Source organism: Dermacentor variabilis, chromosome 11 (genome assembly GCF_050947875.1).
Source record: "Dermacentor variabilis isolate Ectoservices chromosome 11, ASM5094787v1, whole genome shotgun sequence".
Taxonomy (NCBI): Eukaryota; Metazoa; Arthropoda; class Arachnida; order Ixodida; family Ixodidae; genus Dermacentor; species Dermacentor variabilis.
The window spans coordinates 61,560,758-61,577,964 of NC_134578.1; the positions used below are offsets into that span (position 1 = coordinate 61,560,758).

The 17,207-nt window shown below is 42.9% G+C and overlaps 1 protein-coding gene across 1 annotated transcript in view; it reads right to left on the minus strand.

The window, feature by feature from the left end:
- LOC142564870 (papilin-like) overlaps nucleotides 1-17,207 on the minus strand; it is a 44,085-nt gene that overhangs the window by 13,282 nt on the left and 13,596 nt on the right. The window contains exon 2 of the mRNA XM_075676061.1: nucleotides 2,463-2,648. Within this exon, the coding sequence (XP_075532176.1) occupies nucleotides 2,463-2,648 (186 nt within the window). The remainder of the gene's footprint in view (nucleotides 1-2,462; nucleotides 2,649-17,207) is intronic.

The following is a 17,207-nucleotide window of genomic DNA, read 5'->3' on the forward strand; positions in this document are numbered from 1 at the left end:
TTCGTTACATAAATGTTTATACATCTCCATGTTCTTTTTTTTTCCTCAAGATTTCGCAATCTACCTTGCACCGCTACCTACGCAACTGCTACATGAGGTTCCTCCTGCTTTAATTACATGCAACTTCAATGTAAAGGGCGCACGCATAGATGCTAAGCGGCGCGCATATCGCATTGCAAGGCGAGCGACACAATACGATGATAATTATGACTATTTATTGGCATGCCCTTTGAAACGCGGTGGTGCCTTAGTCGGCTAGCCAGCTTGATTTATTCCGACACATATTATATTTTCTAGCATTCTTGTATAAATCTCCTTAAACTTCTTTTTCATCCATAAACTTTCTTCACTGCCTTGCACCGCTACCTGTGCACCTGCTACACGGCATTCTACTTGGTGAAACAATATGAAACTGCAATGCAAATTGTGCCCGATTCCACACTACGCGGCGCGCATGTCCCATTACGTGTGTCCTGGCGCGCTAGGACGCATTTGTAGGGCATTTTGCCGATGAATGCTAGCAAGTGCTGACGTGGCTCAGTGCAACAACATTGAGCCACGTTTGCTGACTTCTAGTACGGTTCTCGATACTATTATCTTGCCACTATGTTGTTTTGAGCTCGTAAACTCTGTGTCAAGCGAGGTAATAATGAAAAAAATAGCTGACGTGGCTTCGTGGTGGAGTAGTTGACTCCCACGCATCGAGCCCGGGTAAAATATTGGCGGGAACTGGGCTTTCTTTTTTTGGGGAGGGGGGCATTCCCGGCGGTAGCTGCTACAGACACCAGACACCGGTGGAGGAGGCAGTGGCGGCGGACACTATCACCAACCTAAACGACTGTTGGAATGAGTCCATCACAGCTTACGCTGTAAAACAACTGGCCGCAGGTTATATACGAACCCAAGTCTTCACGTTACGTGTTCGATGCTCGTACCAATTGAGCTACCGTAGCGCCGTTTTCCCATTCAATTTCGTTGATATATATATATATATATATATATATATATATATATATATATATATTAGATTTAGGCGGTTGAGTTATTCCAACAGATGCAGTTTACTAAACTGCGATATCTGTTTTTGGTGCATAGTTCTGGATTTGTAAAAATCTTTCAGCTCTTTGTTTGAAACCTACCTGTCTTTGTCGATTTTCTTACAATATACCAGATCCTGAATAAAAGAGAGAGTTTACTTCAGCCACTACAATTCTACTTTCTCTTTCAAGCACAGGAAAGATGATTCAAATTGGTTGCGCGGTCATCTGACAAAAGCTATCGGGCTTATTACATGGCTTGAAAGTTTTATTCGGATTTGGCGCCCAGGTAAAGTTTGTCTTAGGAGAAATGTATAGTATCTGAACCAAAGACCGATATACCACCAAGAAATGATACAGCAGCACTTACACCGCTTCTATTAAAGCTCCTAAAGCCTATCAATTCCAGATGTTCATGTGTATCTAAAATTGTTTCAATGCATTGGCCGTCTTTTTTAAAGTTCTATTGATAATTTAATGCCATATTTGAGATCAATTTATGATACATAAATTTTCTCTGCTTTCTAGATAATATTAGTAGTAGCTTTCAGAGTTACAATGTTGAGTTGACGCTCAAGTTTTTTTCTATTCTACAGCTCTAAAAAATTGAACGAAATTATACTGTGTATATTGATATTTTTTTACATCCAGAAATGCATTTTCGAAAGTACTGCCGTAGTTGGTGAGACAACCTCTTTTTTTTGTTTCCTACGTATTTAGGAAGCAGCTGCTGAACTGTAGCTTCCACTTGAGGAATAAGTTTGCATTGTTCATCAGGACAAATAAAGTTATTTTTCCTGACAAGTGAACACGACGGTAGTGGTGACGGAGAAAACGAGAATTGCAATTAATAATATTGATTATATGTTTCGTCAAGTAATTGGGTCAGCTATATAATTGCTCTTAGATGGCCAGAATTAGTACAGTTTTGAACCACACTTGTATCATTTCGGGCCTAGTTTGAGCTCGCTGTCTTGCACACATTACCTGACAGCCATATTAGTAAGGCCATTTACCTTGGAAGTACCAGCACTTTTAAGTGCGCTAACATTTTTTTTCTAACTGTGCGCTCGGACTGCACCCACGGAAATGGCCAGCCACATAAGTCGATACTTCCACCTGAGGGAAATCTAGCGCCATGATTTTCTTCCCAACATGGTCCCTAGTGAGTTGCATTCTTAGGTGTCGTTACGCGATAAAGAGTGCTGACCTTCTACAGTATATTCTACGTGTCTTCTTTTTTTCGCCATCACATGCATTCTTGACGTTACACTCCTCAGCGGTCAGAAAACTTACTCAATAAACATATCTTAGTCTCTACATCATCGCAAAGTTCGGGCGTTTGAATCGCCCGGTCATCCTCACGTCGCGCATTGCTCCTGTGTTTGTTGCGTGCAGTGCTGTTGCACATGTCGGCATACTCACAAGCGGGACACGCGTACTCGCACTCGGTCTTAGTGTGAAAGTTGTTGTTGTCCTCTGCACAGAACTGGCTCTTTAAGCAGCTCTTGGTCTGCATGTCGAAGTGCCACCTGGACCCGGCATGCGCCACCCTGCACGGATGGTATCCCACGGCGTCGTAGCATTTTGTGTGAGGGTTCCTTGGTCCCCCTGCAAGCGTGACAGATTTAATAAACACTTGTCAGGTTTCTTGGCATATATACATGTATGCATTGTGCGACGGAATACCACGGCATGGAAAGAAGCTTTTCACCACACGGCATATTAACACTGTACCTGGTAAGGTAAACATAAGAACAATGAAACTTCGCACTATAGTAGCACCTGACACCTCCTCGCCTATAGTGATTATGGCGAATAGATATATCGAAGCACCATGATCGAATTGCAAATTCATGAAGCTTCGGATGAAGCGAGTGGTTGTCGCATTTTGAACACTACGTGTCCAGGAGTAGGTGCGTGGCAAATAATACTGGTTCAGCGTTTCGAGTTTTCTTTATTCGTGGTTGCTGCTGTGGTCGTGGTCACCATCGACATCGTTTTTGTTGCTGTTGATTGTAATGATGGTTTACCAGAACTGACCATTGGGGGAGTTGGCGCAGCTAGATTTTAAGTAACAGCGCATGGACAAGATGCATGAACAAGAGCGAATAATGTAAAGAGAGAATTGAACTTTCTTGTCCATGTATTTTCTTGCGCTGTCGTTTAGAATATTGACGATGATGATGATGTTGATCACCACGGGGTAACAGCAGAATTAAGACGCCAGACATAGTCGGAAGAACAAAACACAAACAAGAGGTTCAGTTTTTAAGGAACTCCTAATTAGCCTATCGACGTTCCTTCCCCTGCCTACAGAAACGCAGCAATAATGGCGAAACATGTAGATACAGTTCCTATTTCTTTCATCAATCTCCAGATTTACAGCATTTTGTAAAAACGTCCACTCCTTTTCTCTGGCAGCAAAATCATAGCCCCTACTTATTATATTTCACCTTCAAGCCTATCTTTGTACCCTCGATCCGAGCCGCATATATGCCCGGCTCTGCCTTCGTCCTAGGCTCATTATTATCATGTTTATTATTGAACTCCTCTCAATGCCCAGGCATTCACTGGAGGACATATTACTTCACGCAACTGCCGCTGAAACTCTGAGTGCCCACCTCTTTTACGAACGACATCCCAGCAATGATAGTTTTATCTAGGAACAGCCAATGCATTAAATACCCTAACTAATAATACCGCACTAATCACTAACCCTTAATGCTTCCAAAATGCCGTTCAAGAGGACCACTACTACAGGTCACCCGCAGCAAAGTTATACCGTCATGCATGTATTGCCCATCTGCTTTTCATTGCCGTTGTCCACAGATGCTTGAGGTAGTCAATGAAAACAATCCGATCATACTACTTCATCAGCCTCTATAATTTCTCGTCAGTGTTGATTTACTTTGAATCATCTGCAAACTGTTCAATTAGCTTTGCAGCCACCGTTATGGCAATTCAAATTGTAAATAGTCTCGCTGAGCTGTTCCATCATACTTCTGATAGTTTGAGCGCCGTTTTTTCAAACCCGGCAGTATTTCTTTTAGAAAACGCACTGCGCGTATTTTCGTCTATCAGCTTTCTATCTCTTTCTTTCTTTTCAGCGTCACCTTTCATAGAAAAGAGAACAAGCTTGTCTGCACAATGATACAAGTCTTTTCGGTGCAAGAAAAACATGACCCAAGTGCGCGCGCTGCCCTTACTTCGAAATACTCATAAAATTTCGCTCCACATTAAGAATCAAAAGCAGGGAACCCAGGTGGGCGTTGTTGTCTTTTCCCACCCAAAAATTCATACGGCTCTGCAGACGAAACAAGGTAGCACAGGATAGAAGGCACTAGTATAGAACGAACGCACCGATGGTGTGCTCTGCTAGCCGTTCAAAAAATGATGTTTTCCCCTCGGAAAAGATCGGCTGAACCGGCTTCGATGGCGCCAAAGATGGGCTCACAGAACTATTTTGTAACGTTAGCTACTTCAACGCTGCGAAAATAGTGCCAAGAAAGGCAAAACTATCTTCATTATTGCATCAGCACGGACGGAGAGCTTATAAAAACCGCCAGAATACTACAAAATACGAGTGAAATCTTTGTGTTGCGTAATCAGAGATAAGCTCATATTTTTGTAAGTACAGTCGACGGATGGTAACAAGACGAAAAATAAGTGAAATAAAAACGTCCAAAAACTGGTTTCTCACGTTGTTGTTGTGGTCTGCATATTCAGTGGCCAAATGAATATTTGCTGAAGGCTACGTGTCGAAAAACGCAACAGGTAGCGGGTCCAAAACAACTGAAAGTTACACTTTAATGCATGTTCAACAAACCATATAGTGCAACTGACACCACTTTGGATTACTTGCCACATTGCTGAGAGCATGAAAAATACTGGTGGCTTCTGCAACAACCTTTTAAAAATATACAGTTAGTTTCATTCGTAGAGTTCATTCGTTGCCTAAAAACAAAAATACCGACCTCGGGCACAGAATAGACGAATCAAATATCTTTGATATAACTATCCCCAAACATGTCCAAAAGTTATTGGCCTTCAACGGAATTACTTTTAAATGAACAATTATTTGTCTTGGCAATGATTTGGGAATTACTATATGGCAAGTTATCTAGAGCAATACGATTCAGTGAAAAAGGGGGAACGAAAGATATCATCTACCCGAAAGTAACATGAAGTTCGAAATTCTCAAGTTTGAAGTTTCTTCCTCTTGATGAAATGATTAACAGAGTAACAGAATATGCAGAAGAGGGTACCAAGGTCGGGCACCGGGACCCTTTATACAAGCTTGAATAAAGGAAATTACAAACGAGCGTATTAGACGAAAGCTGTAAAGAAAGCCATACGGCGTTTTCACAAAGAAAGCTTCTCATTTAAAAAAAAAATTCGTCCTCCTGGTTAAGGAATCAAACCGGGACCAGCTTCCTTCCGGGACGGGCGCATATTCTGCGATCTCGGATAAACGACAGGCTAGCAGATAGCATAGCCAGGCCCAAATAGTCAACAGCCCGAAGCACATGGACGAAGCTGCATGTGCTGACAGTGCTGGCATTGTCGCCGCAACAGGTGCAAATACGTTGTAAAAGACCGCACGTGTTTCGCATATATAAAGGCAAACGGCATAAAAAACACCTCCCCGACTAGGCATGCCGTTGGTCTCTACAGCAGCTTACTTTACTGCCGATTGCCGACGGGTTCTTTTGTCACCCCGAAGCTATGACAATGGTCAACGTCAGAAAGCAGGACCTTCTTGGCCGATCTTAGCAGGGACTCATTGTTCACGTAAAGAGAACGAGGCCTGCAGGCTACACAAAAATATACATGTAGGCACACCTATATTCGCCTAGCATCCACCACGCTATATATTCGACTGCGACGTTTTGCTACTGAGAACGAAGTCGCGGGTTCCAATGCCTGTTCCGTATGCCTCATTTGGATGCGGGCGAAATGCAAGAACTATAATGTACTTAGATATAGGTGCTCGTTAACCGTCTTGCGAAGGTACAAAAAATTGAAAAGAAAAACTCGCAGAATAGACAGATTTCCTTGGGTGTCACTGAGTCTGATGATTATATGAAACAAGAGAGCAGGCGAGAAGGACCTTGCGATATGATTATATGATATGATTACGATATTAGTCAGTGCAGCGCATTAGCTTGGCATTGGTGTATCGAGCTACCACCCGTGATTCTATCTATTCTGTCATAAAATGATCTAAGTTGTACATAACCAGTTTTTCATCAGGTCTAAGTTATGGGTTTCGCATGATATTGGTACTAGTTACGTAGATTAAATGGTACAATGGATGCGCTTCGTTACAGCTTGCAGAAGTACCTTGCGCAATAAGGAAATGAACGCAGGCAGCCCACTCGACTATGTCAGACGCGGGTGTCGAGCGTATAAGACGGCCTTGCCCTTGAAGATGACGCCGTCATTCAAAGCGCTCTCTCGTGACTGCTGACACACATTCTAACATGAAAGCCCCTGCCACAAGGAGTATTCAGATATGCCTCAAATCGTTTGAGCTGGCATGACGTCAGCATTCGGACAGTGTGCCATATCGTGCGTGTGGTGCGATGAAATATGAGTAAACCAAAAAGTGTGCAAGCGTGTGCGCGTGTGCGTGTGCTTCAATTAGTTATCAATAACGAAAACCGTAATGTGGCAGCCTCCGTTGTTACTTTTGAAGTCGGAAAGCGTACTAGGTGAAAGAGCGTGCGATATCGCGCACTTTATCAGGGGCGATATGATTTCACGAGTATAAACTGTTTCAAACATAGGAAGCAACGTTACGCAAATATCAGACGTCTATTACTACTGAGATTCGCAAGCAAAAATACTGCATGAGATATAGGATAAATGTGCTAATTATTTAGAAGTATCGTATCATGTTTTTATTACCTGAAAGCCGTCGGTGACCTTAACGTATACTTTGCACCAGAGGAGCACAGTGATGCGTTTGTGCGACCAGCGACCAGAGTCCAGCAATCACGCTCGGCACCAAAGCATAGCATGTCAGATATAGTAGGTCAAGAACAACTGGTTTGTAAAATATTAGTTTTGATGTGCGATCATATACTGGCACTTCTCTGAGCTCTCTATTGGTGTAGCATTCGCGACTTTGCCTGACCAGTATGAAATAGAGCATATACATCAGAGAGTGACTGGGGTAGGCCATACGATCGCGCAGAGTGGTTGAAGAGCCATGGCAACGCGCAGGTCTGGATAAGGCAGTGGAGGACGCCTACGCGGACGCGGACACTAAAAACAAGGCTGAAGCCACCATCTTCGCGTCATAATTTTTCCACATTTCCATGCAATATCAAAGGAGCACACCGCTACAGCATTGGCGCGCAGTGGCTGTACCAGCAGTGCTCAAAGTAGACTCCAGTGTCAACATCACGTGAAAAGAGAACCAGTCCACTGTGAATGGTTTCTTGTAAGATGTGCATTCTGTAACACTTTGTGTGAGCAGTGAAGGGAGGTTTGCTGTTGTCATATGCAATAATAGGGATAATATAATAATAGGGATGCTTTTGGCATGCAGCATGTTATAATCGCAGATCACCAGCCTAAAAACTGATGTACTTGTGGCACGTAATTCAGTTACTAGAAAGACCTGCTTGCTATCTCAAAATTTTTGTCCATAGCACATATCTCTTTGGTCAAAGAATCATTAGATTTTGGGAGCACTTGAAAACTACTGATTTTGAGAGCAGAATGACATTAAAGAATACCGATGATGAGCAAGCAACCTTCGACTCTAGACTTATGGCAATTGATCCTACGAATAGGGCAACAATATTCACTGTCGGAAATCGGACTCTCTCATCGACCAGTAATAAACTTGCACTGCGCTGTGTGCGCTCACATTATAAAATTGCCGACTGAGTACACGTTTTAAAGTTTACCAGCACGCCGAGCACACTTTTCATTATTTCCATTGTCATCTGTAGTATAATCGTGCACTTCTTATATGCCCTAGATAGTATTAGCGATGCTAAGACACTTGACATTCATAAATTTACAGAAGACTTTAGAAAATTGCCTTTATGCTAGTGAAAACTGCGCAGTGAAACACCGTACGAACGTAGAGTCACTCACAACGATGAGCACAGTCCTTTATTGTCCTTGCGACCATCAATATTTGTATTCTATGACGAAACTTTATCAACAACCTTCTTTTCATTGCTTTCTATGTTCAGCACTAGCCAGCCTTGCAAGCCACAAAGCCCGAAGTTACTTCTTTCTCGTAGGACAGCTTTAGGCCAGTCTGTAGTACACGTCTTCATAGGGCTGTGCGCATATTCGAAACGTTCCACTAAGGAACCGAATGTTGCCTTATATGATTCGGTCTTCGATAAGAATAGCCACAATTGAAAAACAAACACTTATGTTTAATAGTTTTCGTACATTTAATGTCGCCTACTGATATTTAACAATCGCTAAAAGAGCAAGAATTATCACATTATTGCAACGAAATCGCCTGAAATTTCATCTCAGCACCAATAGCAGATACAAATGACAAAAAGGTTAGAATAGCAGCTTGGGCTTGTTGGTTTTTCATCCTGGTGTTAAGAGCGCAAAACGTAGACGGAACACGAGAGAAGAAGACGACACCACGAGCGCTTGTGGTGTCTTCTCGTCTCGTGCCCCGTCTACGTTTTGCGCTGTTAAGAACAGTATGGAAAAGGTTAAGCAGAAGAGTACACTATGTCGCTCACAAAGCCGTACTTTTCTGGTAGCATTCTATAATTCGCACTCGTCATTGAGTGCTGAGTATGAACATAAACTGCTCACTTGTTGCTAATGATCTATTTCTGCTTTTAGTAAACAACGCTTTGTAACGTGCGACATAATGTCAAATAATAGTTAATGTTTTGAATAAACTAAGATGTAAAGATCAATGTAAATCATTGTGTGACGAATTCAATATTCCATTTCATTCGATTCGCTTCAGGCAATATTCTATTCGCATTCGAATCGGACTCAAGGAGTACTATTTCAACAACCGCACAAATTCACACTCGCTGTGTAACTATTCATTTTACTACATTATAGTACAGATTCGCACATGCAATATCGCCAGCTATCTGATGCAAAGTTGTGGAGGTTCTTCGGGAGCGTGTAGCGTTTCTTGAAAAAACTGTATGGTCCCGTTTTCTGGCGGTCGCGCAAAAAAAGAAACATGGTACCCTCTTCAATCCGAAAATAGGAGCGTGATTTTTTGCACTGGCAGAGCGACGGTCTAAGTTAGATTTCAGCTCAGTGAGTCAAAGCCGTACCACGTCATCATCCTTCTTAGTTCTGCTGACGTCAGTGCTGCACATGCCTTGTGTTTGAGGTCAAAACCCCATCGGCTCTACGAGCAGGTATGGAGCAACTTCCAAAGAATGACGTACGGACATCATGCGTTTCCGAATTGCACAGCAGCGAGCAATACGTCAACGACAAAATAGAAGAAAGGAAGGATGTTATGTTCGAGCGATGAAGAAAACCGAAGACGCCAATAATTGCTATTATTAGGATTAGGAAGTGCTATACGCCTTTCCTAATTAAGCGAGTCAAGCGCGATTTTGAATTCACGGCGTGCGCAGGGGTCGGGAAGCAACACAAGGGATTTTGCACACGTGAGCTTCACATCTTCACACAAATTCTTACATATAACTCTTTCTACATTACTGTTATTCCTACTTAAATAATACTTCCACTTTAGTTAGCTCGTGCCTCAAAACAAAAAAAGGAAGCGTACCGAGCAGCGTACGTCATATCCGATGTTAAGTATTCGCTGATTTCCGAGACCTGTACTGGGAACGCCTGCTCAATTATACGTTAAGCAACATTGACGATTCGTATGCATCTCTTTCCCGCATCACAGCATAGGGAGAATGTATTCAGTGAAAGGAAGAAATGTGAGGCACGTCTAAGTACTCCATCCGCCCTTATTCGTGCTTCTCGCAGTGGCAAATCAATGGCCTCATTTTGAATTCTTTTGCAAAAGGTTGTCCACCACCATTGACTACTACTTGAAACCTAGCACATCGATGCTAAGGTCGCGAATTTCTACACATAAAAAAACTGCTTCGAACCACAAATATATATTGTGCTAAAAAAGAACCAAAGTATACGATAAATAACGACAGTTGAGAAGGCCTCACAGGAGCCACTAAAAAGCGGAAAGGCCACTACAATACACAGATGTATATGCAAAGGAGCTCTTAGGCAAGTATTGAAGGTAGTCGGGCAGTGATACACACCTGTCCACTTCGGTGACTTGGTACGTATTGTAATATATTACGCCACCAGAAGATTTCAAACAACACACATCGCAGATATTGAATCATCTCCCTAGACCAAATATATTTTGAATGCATTCTCATATAATCACACAAAATTATTGGATATGTGGCATGTGCGTCATACGATTCACCCGTAACTTTCACTACTGATTTCATACCAGAAGATTGTTTGCACGAAAGACTTCGTGTTCCTTTCATCGGCGTTTAAGGTTGAACGACTAGTTCCACTATTCTATTACTGCTGCTTTATATATATTAGAACATTATATATAGAGAAAAAAGGATAACTGAAGAGCAGGGAATGTAACCAGTCCTGACTGGGAACGGAAAAGCGGGGGAAAAGACTAAGAGATATAAGATATCACCGACGGGGTAGCAGTTTCCTGCTCTATATCAAAGAGAGTATTCAGTGTGAAACTTAGTCACTCAAGCCGTTAGCCTTACAATATCGCACCAGCACTTTTGTGGCCTTTCTTAGTTGAAATTCACGAGGCCATAGTCCCAAGATCGTGTCCAACGTGAATGGTTTTCTATCCAACTCATTTAGAGCTTTGCAGAGACTATCTCTTTCATTTAGAAAAGATGCGCAGTGGTGAAGGAAGTGTTCTATAGTCTCCTCCGCAACGCAGGCATTGCACTCGCCGCTATCGGTCATTACAATCAAACGTGCATACGCCTTGATGAATGCAACACCCCGGCGTAAACGGCACTGGAGCTAAGTGATGGCATATACAGGGAGTGAACATATTAGAGCATGTGTGAACTCCCTGCCTGTGCAGTCATTTATCACACCTTAGAGGTCGTTATAAGTCACTGAGTGTGGAAAGTACAATTTGAATTACAAGCAGAAAAACTTGAACAAAACACATAAATGAAATAAAAGAAAAATTTAGCACCTCTTCACAACACTTGATAGATGTTAGTACATCTTACAAGAAAAATACATAATATAAAATGCATGCTAGCCGCATCTTAATGCTCCAGAATATGAAATGTGGCCAGATTGTTTGTGAAAAGCACTTGCAGACGACAGGAGAAAACGAGAAAAATGCAACAAACACCTTGACTCGCAAGTCTTGGTTTTATTTATAATGCTGCTCAACATATAACACTGAATTATTAGAAAAGGAAATGACGTAAAAAAAAAGAAGCATAAGGCCCACGCGGGGCAGTCAGTATGGAAACGGCACGAGGCTACTTAACAGTAGTTAAATCATACTGATAACAGAGAGTATGAATTGCGCAATATTTTAAATAAAATCGATGAGGATAGCTATAGCGGCTTGTTGGTACGGCATATCTTATTTTTGTTGTAGCACAAGCTGAACAATCACAACAGAAATAGAAGAAGGACAACAGTGTAAGATGTGCCTTTCTGTTGTCTTTGTTCAGCTTGCCCCACAACAAAATAAGATTTGAATAAAAGCATCATTTGATAGTAAGCTTATTTTTGGGGCTTTCTCGTTCTCTGGTCCACGCTGTTAATCATGGCAATAGAATGTGGTAAAAAGGCCAGGTTATTCAGGGAGGTCGAAATAAAGCAAGGCGGGATACCTAAAAGCATTACCGTAGGCCAAATTACCAGGTAGACTGAAGTTTGAAGCGTAAATTTTGAAGCTTAACATTCCCCTTGACAATGTCTTAAAAGGGACTTTAGAACGAAAAGTCATAAAGGCGTATTGCAATTGTTCGGGGTGTGACGACAAACACGGCAAGTGGCCGGACAGCACAAGTTTACTAGCACCGATAACACTGAAGCTAAAAAAATGACCACGTGAGAGTTGTTGTACACGTCACACAAATGCGGTCGCACATCGGCATCCTAGGCAAAAACTACAATAAATTGATATTAGTCAGGCGCTTATACAGGCAAAGAACAAAGTTCCATTTTGTGACTTTACTGTTAGTGATCTTTTGCTAGATAACGAAATCAAAAATACTCAGCCACGTTGCGAGTAGTAGGGAAATATTGGTATACAAAATATCACTGCTAGCACAACTTGAAGTACACTGTAACGGCCGAGAATGCCTTTACAGAGAAAACAGACAAGCTTAAAGTGCTTACCGTGCAATGTAAGCATGTTTCTATTACATTTACTCTGGTTGTTTAAAATATACAGGTTCTTAAGAGTGCTGGTTATGTAAACGTGTTATGCTGCTAGGGGCTGCAGATTACCAAGAAAAATTGTATTTCACGATAAATGGCAAAATAATAGCGAACGGTTTGCCTGAAACCAATTTACATTGTGTAGCGCATATTGTGTATGTATATTGTTCCGCATATTGCATTATCTATATTGATTTTAGGCTAGAATGATGTTCTCTGCACAAAAGAAACCTGCCCACAAACGTTATCGGTGGCCCTGTTACTCACAATAGGTGAAAATCTTTGCTTCAATTGGTAACTTCTGTGCAAGAGACTTTCTATTTTACAGGCCTTCCTGTATCCCACCAATTCAACTGATTTACTGATGTATGGCTTTTGATGGCTCCTGGGCCATCTATGACCCAAGAGCGCTATGACATATGGTAATGAATTGGGTAAGCGATGAAGTGATCAAATCGATTTGGAAATGTCGATGTGTCATGGCTTGAAGGAGGCCTAAAGATGGGTTGCTGTAAACTGCGAAAAATATATAAGAATCAAAATAATGGCAATGACTCAAAATAAAAGGGCATAAAAGTTTCATTATGAAAATGTCATCTCAATAATAGGGCCCATACAAGAACTTCTGCTGCCCACTCAGTCAGTAGATAAGCGCCCACTCAGTCAGTAGTCAGTTGCAGTCAGTAGATAAGATTGGGTGTCGAAGGTATGACCTATTCTTAATAGATAAAGGAACACTTCCTTGTATCGTGATGTTTTCTCCCATATCCAGTGCCCTAACCTGTGGTTGATCTAGTGCAGTGTTTTGGATGCCTCGGAATCCCACAGTTTCTGCCAGTGTTTCTTCAGCTCGTGACGTAAGTAGGGTTTAAGGTCCGTGGCTTGAATGGGTATATTTGTGTCAGTGTCACTAAAAGCTACTAAGGTAGCGGTCTCATCGGCAGCCTCGTTGCCATTTATGCCACTGGTGTCAGGCACCCAGCAATGAATGATGACTTGTTTACCATTTTAAGGATAGCATAGCAGTGCATATAATTTGTTAAAAATGTTGTTCCTAAAGCTGCGTAAGCAATACAAGCAGATTCAGCACAGGAATACTTCTCCTTAAGCCCAAGCAAATGCGAAAGAATATTTGCCTCAATGACTCGTTTTGATATTTCTAAGAAAAAGATGTCACAGTGGACAGACAGTCTGCTACTCCCAAGGTGGTGGAAGCCGAGTAGGAGCCATTAGGACACTCACTAAAAGAGGGACCCCTGTTTCTTCTGATAGTGTTCCAACCGGAAGGACAGAGGAGGCCTAGTGGCTGGATGGTTACGGAACAGCCTGGCCGTGGACAAGTCGTCAATCATTCAATGGCATGGATGATCTACAGCTGATTTGACATTGAAGCTATATGAAAAGCTTAAATATGTTCTTTAGTAGCAGAGACCATTCTTTAGATTCGACGTAAAGGCTTTGTACAAGGCTAGTCCTGAAGGTGCCTGTAGCAAGGCGGAAGACTAAGTGGTGGGTAGGATCTAGCATGTTCAAAGTACTAGGCCTAGCAGAATGATAGATTATTGCTCCATAGTCAAGCCGTGACAGTATTAGACTTTCGTGCAAGCTTATAAGGCATCTCCTGTCGCTTCCCCAGGTAGTGTGTGACAAGAGCTTCAGTAGGTTCATAGTCCTAATGCATTTCGCTTTATGATGCTTTAAATGGGGGAGAAAAGTTGCTGACTTAGATGATACGTAAGAATTTATGTTCACAGCTCACAGATAGGCGTTCTCTATTGAAACCTATTATGGGGTTTGTCAGTATACCTCTCTTGTTAGTGAACACGAAGGACGTGTTTTTTAGGGTTCCTTTTAAAACTGTTTTCTTGTGGCCACTTAGACAATTTATTTAAGCCAAGGTGTACTTGTCGCTCGCAGATACTAAGAATACATGCTATTTAACCTATCTGGATGTCATCCACATATACAGAATAAAGCATAGTACGTGGTAGGACAGTGTGGAGTGAATTCCTGTCGACAATAAAAAGAGCGCAGTTCAGCATACCACCTTGTGCGAGACTAGCCTCTTGCGTAAAAGGACGAGACATAACGTTACCTACTCTAACACAGAACGAGCGATGGAAGACGTCACACTGAATCACATTCAGTAAGTTGCCTCAGACTCCCATTGCAGACAGGTCACGGAGGATTCCAAAGCGTCAAGTTGTGTCGTACGCCTTTTACATATCTAAAAATACCGAAAAAAAGACTGCTTGGGAACAAAATCTTTACGAATTTATGCCTCAATACGTATCAAATGGTCAGTGGTGGATCGACCCCGGCGACATCCGCATTGGTATGGGTCAAGCAGTTTGCGCGATTCTAAGAACCGTAGTAGGTAGCGGTTTATCATTTTTCGAAAAATTTGCAGTGGCAGCTTGTTAGCGCTATAGGCCGGTAACTCGAGACAGACGGCGGATCTTTCCAGATCACTCTTTCAGAATAACAGCTATGACTGCCTCATTCCAGACAGACGGGATCTCGCCGGAAGACGAAACAGCGTTGTAGAGGGAAGGGAGGGTTTTTTGTGTGTTTCAGTGGGTAGGTGCTTCAACATTTCATACATTACACGGTCGGCCCCTGGGGTAGATTTATTGCAGCTGTTTAGTGATGCCTGTAGCCCAGCTAAACAGAAAGGCTCATTATATGCCTCGTATTGTTTTGCATTTTCTTTCCAGTTTCTGTCTTTCTATTCTGGCCTTGTGTTGTTTAACTGTTTCTAGATAGCACGCTGAGATGGACACATGTTCAGAATGTGCGCCCAGGAAGTTCGTTTGGTGTTCCAAGCTCACGGCCTGTGTGTTTACCAAAGGGAGTCAACATTTTTGTAGCCCTCTCACCTTATTAACTCTCTTCGAGGCTTTGGCCTAATCCGTATACGAGTTGATACCCGATAAGAACTTCTGCCAACTCTCTCTCCTGGCCTGTCGGCCCGTTCTTCTGTCTTGGGATTTTACCCTCTTAAAGTTGATAAAATTCTCCGCAGTAAGAGAATTTCGTATCCACCCCCACGCTTTGTTGTGTTTCATACGAGTATTCCAACATTCGTCGTTCCACCACGGGACACGGTGTTTTCATGCTACACCACTTACTTCCTATATGCACTTAGAGGCGAAATCAATTATTAAGGCGGTAAAATACGCCACAGCAACTTTAATTCCTAACGAAGATATGTCAACCCACGAGATATCATTAGTAAGAGTTCGAAATTTCTCCCAATCGGCTGTATCAACATTCGACCGACGAGCCTGTGGTGGATATTCGTTTCCTTTGGTTGTTCTCAGTAATATGGGGAAGTGGTCACTCCCAAAAGGATTTCTGGTAACTTTCCATTAAAAGTCAGACAATATGGACGGCGAAACTATGCTAAGATGAATTGAAGAAAAGGTTCTGTTTGCAAGATGCTAATAAGTATGTTCCTTCTTATTCAGCTTGGAAGAAACAGGACACACGCATCAGAAGAGAAGAGAAACTGTTCAATAAGACGGCCTCTCGCAACTATAGAAGATTCAAGCCACAGGCTATTGTGTGCATTGAAATCCCCATGAACAAGGTAGGGTTCTATCAATTCATGTGCAAAGGACTGAAATTTGTGTTTGTGTAAGTGGCAATGTGGGGGTATGTAAAGCGAGCAAATGGTGATGAGTTTGTTTAGTAAGATAACTCCAACCGCCACTGATTCGAGGGGCGTTTGTAGCTGTAAGCGTTGACACGCTATGCCTTTATGAATTATAATGGAAACACCACCAGATGATGCGACAGTATCATCGCGATCTTTACGAAACGTAACATACTGTCCGAGGAAGTTTGTGTGTTTCAGTTTTAAGTGGGTTTCCTCTACACACACTACTTTTGGATTGTGTTCATGGACAAGGTCTTGCGCATCATCGAGCTTTCTAAGACAGCTGACGTTCCATTGTATTATTCGTGTATCCATGCCGAAAATACATTGGTGCACTGTGTACAAAAAGGGATTATATTACAGAGCTCTTTCGAGACCCTGTAGCGCTGGGTTTGTCCTTTCTGGAGCGGTCCAGGTAGCCTCGCCCCATCCTTAGGCGCTTGGTGCGCCGTCCGAATAGGTGTAGTGTCCATTTTCTCTCGTGAGGTGCCGGACACACGCTCTTGCGAGCGAGAAGTTTCGCAAGAGGGTCTCGCAATGGAGGACGAAACCCCTGCTCCCACCAGCCCGGAGGTTGATGGGGCTGCCTTTGGTTCTGAGCTACGCCGACTGCTACCAGCACCGGCAGGGGCCGGGGAGGGTGAGGCAGCCTTGACTGCGCTCACCTTGTGTCCTGCTGCCGGTCCTGCATGATCGCTGCGTGTAGCGCCGGTTGCTGCCGATAACTTATTCGGTGCCAGCAACCCTAAGGTAGCCTGGCCTGTTTCCTGGTTGGGTGGAGTAGGTGTAACTACTTCCACCCAGGGGGCAGGATCCACAAGTGAGCGCTGGCTGCGCACGTGTTCGGCACTTCGCGGTGGCCGCTGCAACGCTGCCCTTCGACGCGCCGCATCAGTATAAGGTGTGCTGTGTCGATGGTGAACTGCACCGCACGTTGAGTCCACAACGCTTGGTCCGGACAACGGAGCGACGTTTTCTACCCATCAGTGCCCCGCCCGAAAACATTTGTGCGAGGATCGTCGTGTGAGTGGTGCGCCATCAATTAAACATTGGGTCTCGTCTATGCCTCCTTTCTTCTACATATGGTCTAA